Genomic DNA, 17,046 nt, shown 5'->3' with positions numbered 1-17,046 from the left:
CATTTTAGTGGAAACGGATAAGTGGTTTACTTAACGAATGGTATGGGTATGGGTAACTCACAATGAAAACAATTAATGATAATATCCAAAAGAGGCATGGTTTTTTTAACTAAAGCGTTATACAACTAGAACACCAATACGCGCTTTGTGAGAGTATCCCACCAAAATTTGATGCTAAAACCCTTAAATCACTATGTTCATTGAAATATGAAATCATGTAATTCAGGAAAAACTTAAAGTTGGTTAAGATTTAAAGGAGCATACATCTTATTCTTTGTAGTTGGTGGTAAGTACATGCCTGTGGAAATCTCCAAAATCCATGGCAAAAATTTCCTTAAATCTTACATGAAGGAGCTGTGAGCCAATCCTTGCATACTACCGCTAAGCTCGATTGATCTATGATACTAGCCTTAACTCTTACCATCTACTCGGCTATTAAAGAAATGTGAGTAAATTAAATATTAATTATTTTTGGTAAGTATATCATAAGTTTTTTTTTTTTTTGGAACAATATCATAAGTTAACCTTAAATTATTGTAGTGTAATTGCAAGTTTTCTTGTCCTACTATTATTACAAACAAACAGAATTAACAAATAAACATAAATCAAACATAAATTAAAAACTTATGCTAAGAATAAGATTACTAAATAAAAAATGAGAATGAAGGAGCAATAAAAAGGTTTTTTTTTTTATTGCTCCTTTATTCTCAAAAAACCAAACTTGTATACACTAAAACCGAACTCTTATACATTTGTGAATGGAACTTCGATAGTAGCTAGGTCTAGAGGGAAGTTATGAGCATTACTTTCATGCATAACTTCCATACCAAGGTTAGTTGGAATTGAAACCATTTATGTTGAAAGTCATAGTGCTAAAATGTGGAATTGATGATAATATAATTTCAAATATAATAGGTAAACTTATATTTTAATTTTTTGAACGACTTGATCCTCTTTCAAATCCTTCATTTGTATGAATGGCAGTTTCATGTCCTACAAAAATAGCAAAAAAAAATCATAAGGAGACTTACAGTATAAATAATGGGTACATGTTAGTTAACAGGTTGGGGAACGTGTATATGTATTTTTACAAGGAAAAAATGGGTATAGGGATGAGTTTGTCGAAATTCAACCCGCTCTATACCCATATAGTATAAATTGTGTATATATTATTTATAATATTTGTAGTTTACTTATATCTATTATTTATTATTGAATTTCTAATCTCCCAAAAATGACTTCCAATCTCAAATTTTTATTGTGAAGTTTATATATTCAAGTTTTTATTTAAATGTATTCATTGTTATAGTTGGCAGGATGGAAATCCCCACCCTAATGGGTTCAGGGATTGGGTGAAGAATATAATACTTAATACACATTTTAGTGGGAAAGAATAGGTAAGGTTACTTAACGGGGTGGAGACGGGCAAAGGGGTTTCCGCTCCAAACCCGCCTCATTAACATCATTCTGAATTGTTTGAGGGCTGCTACATAATTTCATGAGAAAAATTATGAGAATTCACGAATTATTTTCACCAAATATTTACTAAACCCTAGTATTAACCAGTGGTATTAAATTGACACTACAACATATCAAGAAAAACCATTTGCAAAGAGAGGAAGTGTGAGTGCTCTTGTTAATTCATGGAAGAAATGGTATCTCATTGGTCCATTTTTACTTTATCGGATGGAAGATTTGGTATCTCATTGGTCAAGTTTTACTTTAGCGGATCAAGAGGAATCGTTGCTTCTTTCTGATAATACCCACCCAAATGTCCTTTGAGAAAATATGGAGGTTAGTTTCATTGGTCAATTGTTCTTGGCTCCTTCTTTTTCCAAGAAAGCAAGCAATTTACCCCATCGCTAAGATTCATGGCAGTTGCTAATCAATGACGTCCTTCATCTTCGGTAGCAACTTCATCGGCCCCTCCGGACATTATTCAGGGTAGTGTTGATAATATGATATTTTACATATTTTTACGCCTCATTTCACACTTTTTTTTTGTCTCTTTTATTTAAACTAAGTATGGATTTTACATAACTTCTCATATTTTTGATTTTAAAAAGGATGCAAAATGCTTCTTTAGGGTCATGATTTAAGTGCAAGTTCAATACTTATTTTGGGATGAATTCAAGATCAATAATGAAAAGAAGTAGAGCCCGGCTGGAGTCAATGAAAGGCGTTGCACGTGATGGTAAAAGATGGCCTTGCTCTTGGCTTTTGATTGGATAAAATACAAGGAAAGCAAATCAAGCAAAACAAAGTCAAAGAAAGGAGAGATTCGGTTGTATTAAAGGAAAATACAAGGAAGCCGACTGTTATTAGAAGAGTACATGTAAAACAAGGGTCGGTCTTCGCATTGAAAAGGGAATGCTTTGCACGTAAAATAAGGACATGACTTGCGCCAAAGAGAGGGAATCAAGGTAAAGAATAGCAATTGAAGGAAACTACTTGTATGAATTCAATAAGGAGAAGGAGTGTCAACTGTCAAATTTGAAGGAAGCTTTTGTGAACACTATAAAAGGAGGGAGTCCTCTAACACAATACAAGGGGAGTTGGAGAGTCGTTTTCTCTCTTACTTTTATTTTTATTTTTATTTTTGTTCTTCTCTCTAGTTTTTTTTTCTTATTGCTAGGGAGTGATGTAGCCTAACATGAATATTACAAGTATTTCAATTAATTGAATGCATGATTTTGGTTTAATGATTCTTGTGTTTAATTACCATGCTTATAATATATTGTTTGTTTGATTGATTGGCCACCAATTGAATGTTCAATTAGGCTCATCTAGCTAGGACTAAGGAACGAATCGAATTCACGTATCTTAGTGGAACCGGAATTAAAAAAATCAATTATCGACTGTCATGAACAAGGTTTAAGGGATTGATTGGTTGTTACAGTTCTTTAGATCGTAATGAGTTATTAGCCTTGGGTTAACGACTACGAACCGAACAGGATTAATCCATTGTTAATAATATTTGTTGGCACCGCGAACGAACGAACCAACATATTTAAGAAAGAATCAACCCTTGAATTGGAACCATAATTGTGTGTTTATTAATTGATGCTTTGTGATATGATTGCTAGGTGAAATCGTTACCCTAGGCTTCTCTCATCTCGATGACAAAATTCTGAATTTTACTTCTATGTTAGTTTAGGTTACTTCCATGTTAGTTTAGGTTACTTCCATCAATCATTCTCTCATTCTCTTGTTCTCATTCAATTCATTCATTAAGTTAGGTACAACAATTAAATTAACTTGTATTTGTGGGATCGACCTCGTACTTGCATACACTATGCTATTCGTAAACTATTGTGCACTTGCGAGAATTATTACATTAAGTGTGCACCTGTCTGTTTCTACAACGGTTACCAAGTCCATAACTGTCAATCATCGGGATTATGAAGAGGGTTGGATAACCGCAAGGTTGATGTGGTTAATGTTAATAACTATTCACCTGGTAATCGCTTTTCTGAAGAACTGATCCAGGACCGCAGATGCTTAGGAAGATCCCAATAATATTTGTTTGTTTATCTTTTCTCTGATGAGATGGTTTCCAGGAGGCGTTCTGCTGTGAATGCTAGTCCTTGGTGTAAAATATTTTGATTCCATTTTAGTAAAGGTTTCAAGGTAGTGATGCCTTAAAAAGAGAAAGTGCTATTGAATTTATACATATATTTATTTTATTAGTTATTTAGTTCTTATTATTTTCTATTTTTACAATATTGTACATTAATTAAATTTAATTCCACTAAATCATTCTCATGATAGCACGAATATTTTGAACATATCAATAACCAATGTTAATGGCTTTCTCGTATTTTATCTTCGATCAACATACATGCCTAAGGTATAATGGTCTAGTTTCTTCCACCTTTTACTTCATGTATTATATTCTAAAATCTAATACAAAAAGATTTTTTTTTATCCCTTGCTTCCCTTCCTCCCAAGCATATATATAACATAACATTGTAGTTGGCAAAAACATTCTTATTAGTGTCCATATAAAATGCTCCGTATGTATTAAGAAAAATCAAACTCTAGAAAAATAATAAATTCGCGGCATTTATATCATGGAGTTTTTTCTTTGAAACAAATGGATGCTAAATGTATGCATTATCTTACACAAATAATTCTCGAACGCGTACTTAATTTACGTATTTTAAGTGTACAAATTAAGTGTGCATTGAAGAATTCCTCTCTCTTGCTACATATATACATACATACATACATATATATATATATATGAATTCTCCTATAAGTACACAAAATAAAGACATAAAATAAGTACAACTTTTTTGCCATTGATCTAAATGAAATGATTAGTGGGGCCCATTGTTTTGGGTTCCACATGTTTTAAATCAATGGTGAAAACATGTGTACTTATTTTAAGTCTTTATTTTGTGTATTTATAGGAGAATTTCTCTCTCTATATATATAAATATATGTAATTGGGGCATAGTCTTGTTGTCCAAGGGATTGGGTGAGTTTTTGACTTCAATCAAAAATATATTTTAACTTTGGAAGGAATCACTTCACATGCTCAACAATCTTTCCTTTCCAAAGCAACGACTATTCCCCAAAAAAATGTATTAATTAGTTTATAGTCTTATAGTCTGAAGTTCGCGTGAATAATGCCATATATATAGATGTGAACATTGTTAGTTTTTGTCTACTATATATATGATATATCAAGCCACAATATTTGGGATACGATAAGATAAAGAGATTTGTTTGTCCTAAAGAGATTTACCAATTACACTATCATTCAAGTAGTTTTAAATCTTGTATTCGATTGACGTATCGAGCTGTGGTTGATGAATTGGGTTTTTTTTTTTTTTTTTTTTATGGTTACATATATACCTTGTATGCATCAAATCAAAATTTTAACAACGGCTTTGATTTTAAAAATTGGGACTTCAAATTAAATTTGACGTATAAATCTATAATAATATAGGTTGGAGAAAACTTAATTCACACCCCATTGTTTACTAAACACACCCTTTATTAAGCGTAATCCATAGAAATTTAAATTTTTATATATACATCAAAAGTACCAAAAAAACTAAGATATTTTAGAAGTGCACCTGAAGACAAAAAAAAAAGAAAAAGAAAAAAGAAAACAGAGCACAACTGTTTAAATTGCCTCTCAATCATCTCGTCTAAAACTTTCACTTACTCTGGTTGCAAACTGTGTAAACCACATGTATGTATCCAGCTTAATTTGCCTCTCAATCATCTCATCTAAAAGTTGATAAGCCTCTTCTACCTTTTCATTCTTGCAAAGCTTTTTGATGATACAATTGCAAGTAAACACATTGGGCACAAGATTGTACCCCCCTCATGCTATCAAGCACCCTAAATACTGAATGAATGTCATTCGCTTCACAATATGCACGGATAAATGTTGAATAAGGACAAGCATCTGGCTTGATGCCATTTGACCTCATCTTCGCTAACATCTCACATGCCTCATCCACATTTCCCCCTATGCAAAAACGCTCCAACAAGCTATTTTAAGCAGGCGCATCAGCAACACATCCTCGTTGAAGCATTTCATCGAACAAGTTGCGTGCCATCGATGATTCCCCAACATCACCCCGTCCCTGGCCCAAATTCCTATAAGCTTTAACCCTAGGCTCAAAATCTAACTTCACTTTATCAAAGAACTCTTGGGCATCCTTCACCTACTGTGCTTAAAACTGGAAATTCCCCTAGCCCAGATAAAAGATCTATGGGCAGAGAAGCCGATATTCTTGCAGCTTTTCAAGACTTGTTCAACCAAGTCTAAGGAAATTTGTGATGAGAAGGCGCTAAGAGAGTGCTCCAAGTTATGGTGTGGGTTTTAGAGGCATGCAAATCACTTTTTCGCTTTCGTCGTTTGGGCGGAAGAACTACTCTGTTTTTCAAAGACTTGGGGTGGGGTGTTAAGAGCCGCGAACTAAAAAAACGCAAGGTCAATGAACAGTATTATGAAAATCGACGTTTGTTTAATATAAATAGTGGAATGTGACTAAAGTTTGGGCCTTGAACTAAGTCCACATATGAGTTGGAACCAATTAGATAAATCAATTGGGTTTAACCATTTTTATGAAATCTCATATATCATGGTTCTCACATGCGGACGTCTATAGACGACATCCGCGCTACAGAAAAGAAGTACATCAGTGGGGGCATGCTGTCAAGTCATGAATACCGCATCTGTCTGTTGAAATAGAAGTCCCGTAAAGAAAATTGTCTACGGGACGTCCGTAGTAGAGACTAGTCATATATATATATATATGAATTCACATATAAAAGTCTAAAACAAGGGTATTAAGTAAGGCCTAGATTTACACCATTGATTTGAATATTTGACACCCAAAGTATTGGGCCCCATTTGTAATTTCATTTATACATATATAATTAAAAAGTGACTCTTACTTTTGACTCTTATATGTATAAGAGAAAAGAGTTGAATTGACCCCCTAAACTTTGATGATTGAGTTGATTAAGCCCTTAAACTTCATTTTGGGTCAAACATGCTCTTGAACTATGATGAATGATGTCTGTTACCCATTCCTCACATTACAAGAAGGATAAAAAGTCAAAATATATGATTTTATTGTCTAAAATACTCTTATCTTCATCTTCAAACATGACATATGCCTCCTGCACATGATTCATCTTGGACCTCTACCGTAAGTTTTGTCTTCGTTGTTGAAAGCTTCGTCTCCGTCCCTCGTGGCTTATTTGAGAGTTCTATGTCATTTTTTAGTGATTTTTCAGAAGAATATTGACATATACAAAACATATATAATATAATATACGAAACAGATATAATATCTGCATATTCCAAACCGATTTAAGATGAAAAAAAAAAAGGTTTGAAAAAGCAATAAAACCTCAAAGGTGATGTGCCTTGATCTGTGGAGTTGATTAGAGGTGTTGATGGTCATCGGTGTCGGCCGTATTGGCCAAATCTATCTCTTTTTCAAACGGTGGTCGTGATTTTACGAAGCTTTTTCGGTGACTCAAGTGATTTTCTATTGTTGGTGATGACTGTGCTTTGATTGGGTTGATCTAGAGTTTCATTTTGATAGTTTGTTTTATTGAAAATGATGGTTGGACGATCACTTCCAATATGATGGTGCAAGGAAGAAAAAGAAAAGAGGAAGGAGAGAGGGTATTTTGATAAATTGTTAGATTTTATCATTTTTCTATAAATTTTTTTTTTTTAGATTGTTTTGTTGAAATATAATTTTTGAGTTTTGTATTTATAGATAAAAACCACTAAAAAAAGATAACGAAATGTGTGTTACTTTCAGGGAAACAAATATTTCATAAAAGCGTAGAAGAGACCAAGTTTGAAAATTGACCACTGACTTCTATTCAATGGAAGGAAAAATTCTATAATGCCTTTTTAAGTTTACTTCCACGTATATAATCATTGGAATTTGGAAGGCTTTTTTTTTAAAAAAAAAAACCTAAAAATAAATTAAAAAACCTTGGCCGAGTTCCCCGTCCACCGTCCAAACCTGTGGGCTATGGGTATTGAGTACCATATCTGTCCGTGTTTCTTTATTATTACCCAACAATATCTTTATCTCAATTATTTCGCACTCTCCCCCCAAATTTCTCTCTTAGGGTTTTCTGCGCTTTTGAAGATTCAAGCTTTTTGATCGCTCATCAAAGGTGGGAACTCCATGATTTCTCCTCTGTTATGCAATTTGTGTTCGCTCTCTTCAACTTTTTTATTTTATATTTCCCCTTTTCGTTTTCTGAGAATTTTATAGTTATTCTCTTGAATACGTTGCATTCTCTTAGATTTTCTATCTCCGTTGATGCAATTTTGCCTAAATTTGGGAACTTTTCGGTCCTCCGTCCATACAATCTCTTTGTGGATTCTTCATTTACTATTTTTCAATCGTTATGTTCATTTAATTGTTTATTTGATATTGCAGTCATATATGCGTTCTGATTTTTACTCGATTTTCTTCTTCTTTTTTTTGATATTGGCGTGCACTCGGGATTGGGCATTTGCTGATCCCATTTAAATGTGGTGATTAATAAAGGGTCCTAGAGGTTTTTTTTTTTTTTTTTTGAATTTCGTCTTTTGATGCAATTGCAAATTGATTTGATTGAATATGGTGATTACTACAGGGTCCTTATGTATTCTGCAGAATTAATAGTGTCGTCAATCAAATTCCTTTCGCGTTATTATAAATACTCTTAAGTTCTTTTTGATTATTTTTTTTAATGCAAATCAGGTTTTGAGGTTCGGGAAAACGATATTGTCCTCTTGTTTTGTCTGGCCATATAAAATGGGGACTTGTGTAGATTTTGTGAACTCTCTTGACCTTGACATGTCAATGAAGATTTTGATGTGCTTGGAAGATGTTTCCGATCTTGCCCGCATTTGTGCTGTCTCATGCTCTTGGCGACATTTTGGTGAGGAATTCTACTCAAACTTATGCTTGATCATGTGTTCTTTATTATCAGATGCCTGTCATTCTTTACAAAATGGAGCCATTGAAATGGGGGGTTTTCTTGCCAAGTGAAATTGGATTGATAAGATTTTTTCTGCAGAAAGGAAAAATGGATGATAGATTTTTGTTTGGTTCGGTTGAAGTTATTTAGGACATTTGCAATTTTTTTGGCCGAATTCGTTTTTTTGTTGTGTTTTGTGTGCTGTTTTACACACCACAAAGTTTCTGTAGTTTCAAGTTAAGTCTCAAAACTACATTATATATGTGGGTATAAGAATTTGGTAGAAAATGTAAATCCTGCATAGGAATGAATGAATGAATAAATATTGGTTGATAGTGGTAATTCTAGAATTTGCATTGGTGAGACTGATATTATATGTGTTTGTTTGGTTAACCATTTCCAACAACAATATATATTGTTTAGGGGGCACCGAACGGCAATTTAGGGGCACAAAATCCAAGACCATTTTTAGACAATTTTATTACACTTTCAAAATTGTTCTCGTTTGAACCATTTTGGAACAATTTCAATTTTCATTCCTAATATATCCTTGATTTATTTTGTAACTGATGATATTACCCTCTTCAACCTCCTTTTGTAGCCTTCTGTTATCGTCTGTCAGTGTCTCGCAGCACTTCTTCAACAACTCATAATCCACCTCTGTTTGCTTCAGCTTTGTCCTGCATATACATATTCTCTAATTATTGATGATTAAATTAGTGATGATTTGATTTGTTAATAAATGATTGAATACCTGGCTCTCCTGTTTTGGAACCAGACTTCAAAACTTTTTTCGTTTTTTAATTCTTTTATTAGTTAACAATTTTTTATTAATATAAACATTATAAATTTAATAACAAAATTTAATATAAAACTTATAAAATATAATTTTTATAATACTTTAATTTATTTAATATTGTTATTATTTATTAGAAATTGTTTACAATTTATTTTAATTTGTTATAATATAAATGTATAATACCCCTACACGTAATCTAGACAACAATTGTAACACCATATATGCTACCAACAAAAGCAGCACCAAACACCTACCAGCATTTCAATTACCATATATGCTACTATTTATTATCACCATTTATTATCTACAATATATGCTACAATATATGCCACTGTCAAAATTGTCTACCAAACGGACCCTATTTATATCCGTTTTCCATGTACTTAGTGGAAAAAGGGGAAGGTTAACATCAGAAAGGCAAAAGAAAAAAATCCAATTGATTGGTTTGACATTAAAGCCTGGGACACAAATGCATGGAGAGAGTCAGGTTTCTATAGGTTATTATGTTGGCACATGGAAAAATATAGTGGCTTGTGGATTCTATTTTACAATTGGACTATCGCTTCAGTTTATATTACTCTGCAGTCTGCACCAGGCCCAGTGCTGTTGCATTTTGGCATACATATGAACTGGTGCTTGATTCAAAACGGTGCAGCTTTAAGACCCTCTTCATTGTATTTAATGAGACATCTTTTTTTTTTCTTTTTTTTTTTGGCTTTATACACCCTTCATCCTGTCCATCTCAGTCATCTTATGACCACCCTGACCTCTTGTCCATTTTAAGTTCAGAGCATGATAGTAGTAACTAATAACAAATACATCTTTCATTGCAAGATCATGTTCTTAACTAGTGGTCGTCTGATAAGCACAGCACATGGATACAATAAACAGGCTTTATTGATAAATTTCAATTTTCAACATGGATGATGGAACTGTGATGGAGTTGAATATTTTCCATGTAGCCAATCACTTATTTTGGTTTTGTTACTGATAATGTGGAACTAGTTGTCTTGCACTGATTTTTGGTTTTTTGATAAATGGTTGTTTTGCAGTGGTTGAAAATGGTCTATGTAAGAGTTTCTGTGTCAGACTGTTTCCTCAATTATCTAGAGTTGGTTACGTCATCGAAAACTGTTGTGAGAAGAAGCTTGTAGAATTTGAATGTAGCAGTAGCCGACATGTGGAAAGGGAATTTTTGGAGAAGGAACATAAAGTTTATATGTTTTTGGCGCGAGGTGTTACGTCATTTGCTATAAGGAAGTGTATTTCAGATGCAATCAGTGCTTCTAGTACTGATAATTTCCCGGCTGAAAGCATTAATAATACTCTGGATTCAAGAGATAGAATTGGGCGGAGAGCTTCGTACTGGTCCAGCAAAGGACAAAAGAACCCTGCAGTACCTGAAAGACTGACTTATAAGTTGGTTTCCAACATTTGTGTCATTAATGAAATAAGCATACATCCTTTTGAAGGTAAACATGTGATATTCCTGGAATAGCCTCTCAGCACATCTGAGGGTGACCCTGTCCACTGTGGGGGCCTTGTGCACGGGTGTTGATTATCCCTGTAGAGTGTTAATCTTTCAATTCGTTCGGATATTTTTGCTGTGAGTGACTGAGGGTATGTTTTTTGTCCAGCTTATTTTCAATTTGGCCACCCCATATATTCTGCCAAATCTGTACGATTTCGTATGGGTCATTCCAAAATCCCCATAGATGATCATATGGGTGATACACACTGGGATCTTGTTGATGACCAGCTTGTGTGGACTTACACTTCACAGGAATTTCCAGTGGCTCAGGTAAGCTATTTTAACCATTTTTTCCCGCTCTACTTTCTCGGACACGGATTACTCCGTTGCTTTCCTGCATTAAATGGGCTTAATAATTTTGAAAGTGCATTCTTTTACTTGCATATGTTCATGAGATGTGCACTATTTGCCTTTGCCAACAAATATGTTCAATTTAATGACAGTGTTTGGAATTTTTTCCCCGTTTAGAGAATTCATTAGTTGTTAGGAAGAGCATTACAAAATGGGGTGTATTATTTTTTGTGGAGAAAACAATCTAAAGGATTTTCAGAAACATTTAGATTCATTAATTGGTTTCGCCATATCCAAAAATGCATGTAGTAGAGATGCGAATGTTTTGTTGGATGTTTGGCCACACGAGAGAAAATATGATAAAAATGAGATTATTAGATCTAAGGTAGGAGTAGCACCAATTGAATATAAGTTGCAAGAAAACCATTTAAGATGGTATGGGCATATACAACGTAAAGATAGTGGTGCGATAGTGAGAAGCGAAATGGAAGACCTAAAAGGAATGGCTTGAAATGGTAAGAAAATATATGGATTCAATAGGAATTGATGAAAGTATGATCCTAAATAAAAATGAATGGCGGAAACGAATACACGTAGTGAATTCTTGTTCATTTTCTCAAAAACTCATATAGCCGACCCCAAACTTGTCGGATAAAAGCTCTGTTGATGAAGTCATGTCAACTAGTAGTTTTATTACATTAAGCCATTAGAGCATTTGCATCAGTTTTACAAACTAAAATACCATTTTTTTTTCCTCAATTTACGGACTCTATCCAATAACAAATGTATCATAGTCTCTATCCTAATATCTATAGATTAAACATTAGTTTCCTCTTCTTTTATTATTCATTGTTTAGCTTTTGCAGTTCCACTTTAAAATGAATTTATTTAATGATCACATTAATATTAATTATTATTACTTTTAGAAAGAAAATAAATAAATTATGAGTAAATTAATATTACCTTTTCATAAATTAATAGAATATACTAATTAATAATAAACCATATGTTTCAAATATAAACAAAAAAATAATATTAATAATGAGCAATAGACATGACGAGAGAAATATTCTATAAAATATATGTATATTATTTTGTTTTATTTTTATTTGGGAGTCTCTACAAGTCTAGACTTGTTTTGTTGTGTCTCTACTTTAGCTACTAGCATCAGATATTGATGCATTACTTTTTTTTTTTTATAAAATCTCTATTTTAGAGACTCTACTTTACCTATTCTAATGTGAGTGCTCGTAGTTCTATATGATTTTAGGGTGAACTTTATTTAGTTGTTCAGAAAACTTTTTCCTTTTTGGACTAGAAGGCTTTTGTTTCTATACTGTTCTCGTCCTCTAGGTAAAGAAGTGGTGTATAAGCAATTATCCAATGAAGAAGTTATGTAAATAATGTTTCTTTATGAAACTTTTACTTTTAGTGGTGATACCCTGTCAAAACCTTTTTTTGGCTAAAGCGCCTAAATAACTGAATGAGTATTTGAGATTTATTTATGCATTTCCTAATTTATTTTTGTCTATATTTAGTAAGTTATTGCTAGCATAGTTGTCATATCGTGTATCACAGACTATTTGAACTTTCTAATTTTTCCATGGTCGGATTGTTTTATTAGATTTTTATATAGTAAGGAAATTACATTGAAAAACTTGATTCCTTCAAGAAACACACCCACACATATATCTTTCTAAAGGGTAACAACATCAATGCACAAGGCCCCCATAGTGGGCGGGGTCGGGGACATGCAAGATATACACAAACCTTACCTCACATAATATGTAGAGAGGTTACATTTATCTTTCTACTAACCAAATATTAAGAGGGTTATTCTTTTTGCATTAGACAAAGGCATTACTGTTATCTTAAATTTACAGTAATTGGAATAATGTGTGAAGCTAAGGTTCTTGTCCCGATTTGGCAATTGGGCATTTTAAAGTTATAAAGGACATCAGACTTGAAATGTTGGTGATGACATGTTTTTGCTTGCAATTGCATTAATGCTAGACCCTGATTATTATTGATGCGTTTACTTTCTCTCTGAAGGTTTGACAGGAAGTGAGTTAGCCTCTTGTCGCTCTCCCCCCATACCACCCCCACTAAAACACAAAAGCGAAAAAGAGTATTCCTGTAGAGACGTCATGTCTGATTTTCTTATGCATTGGTTTGCCTTTTTTGGGTGATTTGAACCATAATGCGGAATCATGTTCCACTCTTCCTCACTCCCTTTGGATACTCTAGTGTTTTGCACTTGAATACTTTCCATGAAAACCTTTTATTATGATAGCCTTGAGCTATTGGCAGACATAAGAAGCAGTTTTCCAGACTAGAAAGAAGAGGAGGATTAGTTATAAAACAAAATTTGGAGGATTTGTGTATCCTTCTTATTTTGGTGCACTTCCTTAGAGGAGTTGCTAGTATAGGAGAATTCCAAATTTCAGGACTAAAACTCCAATGTTATGTATTGTGTTCTGTGCATTTTTTAACATAGAAGAATTGTCGTATAAACTAGCTAAGGCGTTTTAGGAATGTCTCCTAGAAGAGTACTTGATGGAGTCTCACCACCAAAGTAAATCAACTCTTGCAAAATGCAAATAGAACTAATCAATAATTTGTTTGTGATTTCTGTCCTTACTTGCTATTACAAGGCTCCTTTATATGGAGAACCAAATCCTAAATCCATATGGAAAAGTAAAAGCTTTCTAATTCTTATCAGAAATGAAACAGTCGTACCAATCGTGATGTGAACTAAAATCAAAATTAAAATTCTTCAGTACTAAGGGAGACTCTTGTGGGATTATTAACAATACCTTTTTTGGAGAGACTTAATAAATTTCAAAATCCCTTTGGTCGTCCAGTAGCGACAACTATCTTATTGGAAGCCCAATCAAATGAATCGAAATTAGTTTTGGAAATCCTTCCTCTTCAGGAAGGGCTGCCCTTCTCTTTTCTGTCCTAGTCCCTCGGGAGCATACAAAGGGTTCCCTTCCATCGGTCGAGCCCTAAGCAAGGGCAGACTAAGCGGGTAAGGACTGACTCGATTGACTGGCGTGGCCTTAAGAGCGGGAATTTCCTTCTTTCATGCCTAGCAACCCAAAAAACATCCTACGTTGTGAACTGATTTCATAAGCTTAATCCCGATTACTATTACTATGTACTGGAGTGGTTTTCTTAAACCTTAGAATCTATTTCCCTGTATCGTCTCCAATACTAATCGATTCTAGACTTCGTTTTAAGTCGGATTTATGTGTTTTAGTGATGTGTTTGCCTCCGATCACAAGTTCTTTTAGCTTTGTTATCTTCCTCTCATGTGACAGATATTATACTTCTTGGGCATTTGAGAAATTTTTTGTTTCTTTATGCTCTTGCATTTAAATACTCATTGATGATCCTAATTTCCAGATAACTTCCTTATGAACAGGAAAACCGTTTGCAGACTTTTGTGCTTCCACAGCCTGTTCTATGCATTGGTGGAATTTTCCAGATTGAGCTGTTGGGTAGAGTTCAGAAACAAGAAATGGATGGCTTGTTCTATATTTGGTTTGTACCGAACACACGCTTGTCTGGTTTAGGTTCAGAAGAGAAATTTCCGATGATATTTCTTTCCACTTTTAGGTTCTAAGTGCTACATTCCTATTTCTACCATTTATTTAACTAACAGAGTTAAGTATGGAATGAAGAGGAGGTTTTATGCTCATTAATTTTTTTTTCCTAATGCTGTATATAGGTGCATCTCTTTCCATTGTTAGACATGTGTGAAGGGGATGCTCATATCCTTCCAAAACTATTCTCTAATTTTTTTTCTTCAATTCTTTGAACATCGAGGATTTTTTTGGGGAAAGTTACAGGTCCTTCTCTGTTTTCCTTTTCTTCGGTGTTTTGTTTTTCCCAAAAAAAAGAGCGCTATGATTTCTTTATTCATTTTATGGTTCAGTGGTAAGCAATTTGATTTTATAGTCTCTCCTTCTATGCTGAACCGTCTAAGTGAAACCTTCTACATTTTCCATTGTATAGTAGAATATCTAAATGAAGGATGGAGTAGCTATTTCCTTTGGTATACTCTTGTCCTTCCATTTTCTTGTTCTATTTGATTATTTGGTAACCGTATTCAAGTGATGAGTTTGCCTAAGCTTTTTGATATTATATTAAGTCCTGTCACTATTCGTCCTTGCCCCCCCCCCCCCCCTTTTTCCTTTGTTTTTGCTTGAATGCTAGCATGCAGTTACTTGGTGGACTTGCAGACTTGTTTGACGTTATGTTCCTAACACACTTTATTGGCATATTGTAGCGTGTCTCATGTTCAAGTTATGGGGCGGTCACTATCACCTGCATTTGATGTTGAAATTCTCAAACCGTCTGGAGAGTTTGCCCTGAAGGTTCTGAGTTACACCCAACCAAATCCCCCCGAAGACAGTCCAGTTACCACTGCTTCTAGTGAATATTTGCTGAGGCGTGTACGGGATTTGGCGCAGATAGTGAACATGTTGCAAGGAGATGTTGGAGTACATGAAGACTATGAATGGGAGGAAGAGGATGTTGAAGCAGACGACGAATTTCCTCTGTAAAAACTGTCCTTTATTTTTTGGTTTTTTTAACTAAATAATGGTTTGCACCAACCAACTCCTTCTTCTTAAGATGTTGCCAGGCTGCCTGACACTCTTTTACTTCTGTGTTGTTTATGTACAAGTGGATATGTTACTGGTTCTCTTCCTTCTCCCATCCCTCAAAATTCCTCTTGGTGATAAAAAATAGTACATAAGAAAACAACACCAAACGTCCTGTTTCAGTTCCCAGATAGAGGGCAATTCCTTCCTGGACAGTTTATGTGCTTGTGGCTGAGAGGCAGCTGTATAATCTTTCTGTTTCTTGGATATGAACTTTTCTCTGGCCCATTTTAGGATCAAATAAATGACAGACATTACATTGAACATGTATTTATCCTTGGCAGGTAAGATACTACGCATATTTAAATATAAATGACAGACATTCCATGTTGCAGCAATGAGCATTATTTGTATCCCGAGCATTCCATGTTACAGCGATGAGCATTATTTGTATCTCTCACTTAACTAAGTACAATCTAATCTAAATAAATCTCAATTAAAAACATAGCAATTATGAGTACATTTTTATTTGTGTGTTTTTTTCCACTAAAACACCCTCTGCACCCTTTGAACCCAATCACTTCTCTACACCACCATCAGAAACCTTAACTTCTCTCAACCGGATACTTTCCGCCCTAATGGCAAAACATTTGCGACAATATGATTGGTCATGTAAAAGAACTTCACCTTGGTAGTACTATTGATTCTGATTCGGAAACGTAGACTGAGGTTGAAGCTTTTTCAAGCTTCAAGTTGAAAGGTAAGATAAATCATTCTTTGTTGGATTTAAAGTATCTGAGTTACCTGGATTTAAGTTACTATGACTTCGGAGGAATTCAAATTCCAAGCTTTATTGGTTCGCTCAAGAAATTAAGATACCTTAACCTCTCCGAAGCAGCATCTAACTGGTTAACAGTAATAAACTCACTTCCTTCTTTGTTAGAACCACATTTGTCTAAATGCAAAGTTGGAAATAAATGTTAAGGAGGCTTCTCTTGCACAATTACTCCTTTGATCACTCCGGCGAAGACTCCATCGATTTGGGGAGTGATGTTGTATCTTCGTAAGGGAAGAAGGAGAATGATAAAATGAGAAAGGAAGATAATTGGGCAAAAGATAGGGTCTAGTGGGGTGCTATTAGATGAGGGTTCTTATAAGATTAATGTGGTGTACTTAATTTAAGTGAAGGGTGCAAATAGTCATATCTAAACCAAAAGACAAAAGTCGTGGGCTACACACATTTAGTGGCAGAGCTGATCCATAACAAACAATATTTCCAATGATGTGAGGTTAGTTTCTCCATTTTTGATATAGTCCTCCCAATCCTTTTCCACAAGAATCAGAGT

General features: G+C 34.2%; 1 protein-coding gene across 1 annotated transcript; it reads left to right on the top strand.

The window, feature by feature from the left end:
* The first annotated feature begins 7,519 nt into the window (after positions 1 to 7,519).
* LOC119982917 (F-box protein At4g00755) lies at positions 7,520 to 15,908 on the top strand. Its single transcript, XM_038826518.1, has 6 exons — positions 7,520 to 7,674; positions 8,250 to 8,430; positions 10,321 to 10,740; positions 10,906 to 11,069; positions 14,518 to 14,636; positions 15,385 to 15,908. Exons 2-6 carry the CDS (start codon positions 8,304 to 8,306, stop codon positions 15,659 to 15,661), a joined length of 1,107 nt encoding a protein of 368 aa, XP_038682446.1. The 5' UTR covers positions 7,520 to 7,674; positions 8,250 to 8,303; the 3' UTR covers positions 15,662 to 15,908.
* The last annotated feature ends 1,138 nt before the right edge of the window (positions 15,909 to 17,046 follow it).

Source organism: Tripterygium wilfordii, chromosome 17 (assembly GCF_013401445.1).
Source record: "Tripterygium wilfordii isolate XIE 37 chromosome 17, ASM1340144v1, whole genome shotgun sequence".
NCBI classification, from domain to species: domain Eukaryota; kingdom Viridiplantae; phylum Streptophyta; class Magnoliopsida; order Celastrales; family Celastraceae; genus Tripterygium; species Tripterygium wilfordii.
This window is presented reverse-complemented; position numbering and strand designations above follow the sequence as displayed.

Excerpts from the sequence above, each read along its gene's own strand:
- LOC119982917 (XM_038826518.1), top strand. The coding sequence starts at position 8,304 with ATGGGGACTTGTGTAGATTTTGTGAACTCTCTTGACCTTGACATGTCA. Across the intron at positions 8,431-10,320 it reads ATGCTCTTGGCGACATTTTG|TGGTTGAAAATGGTCTATGT; the intron begins GTGAGGAATTCT and ends GTTGTTTTGCAG. Across the intron at positions 14,637-15,384 it reads GATGGCTTGTTCTATATTTG|CGTGTCTCATGTTCAAGTTA; the intron begins GTTTGTACCGAA and ends GGCATATTGTAG.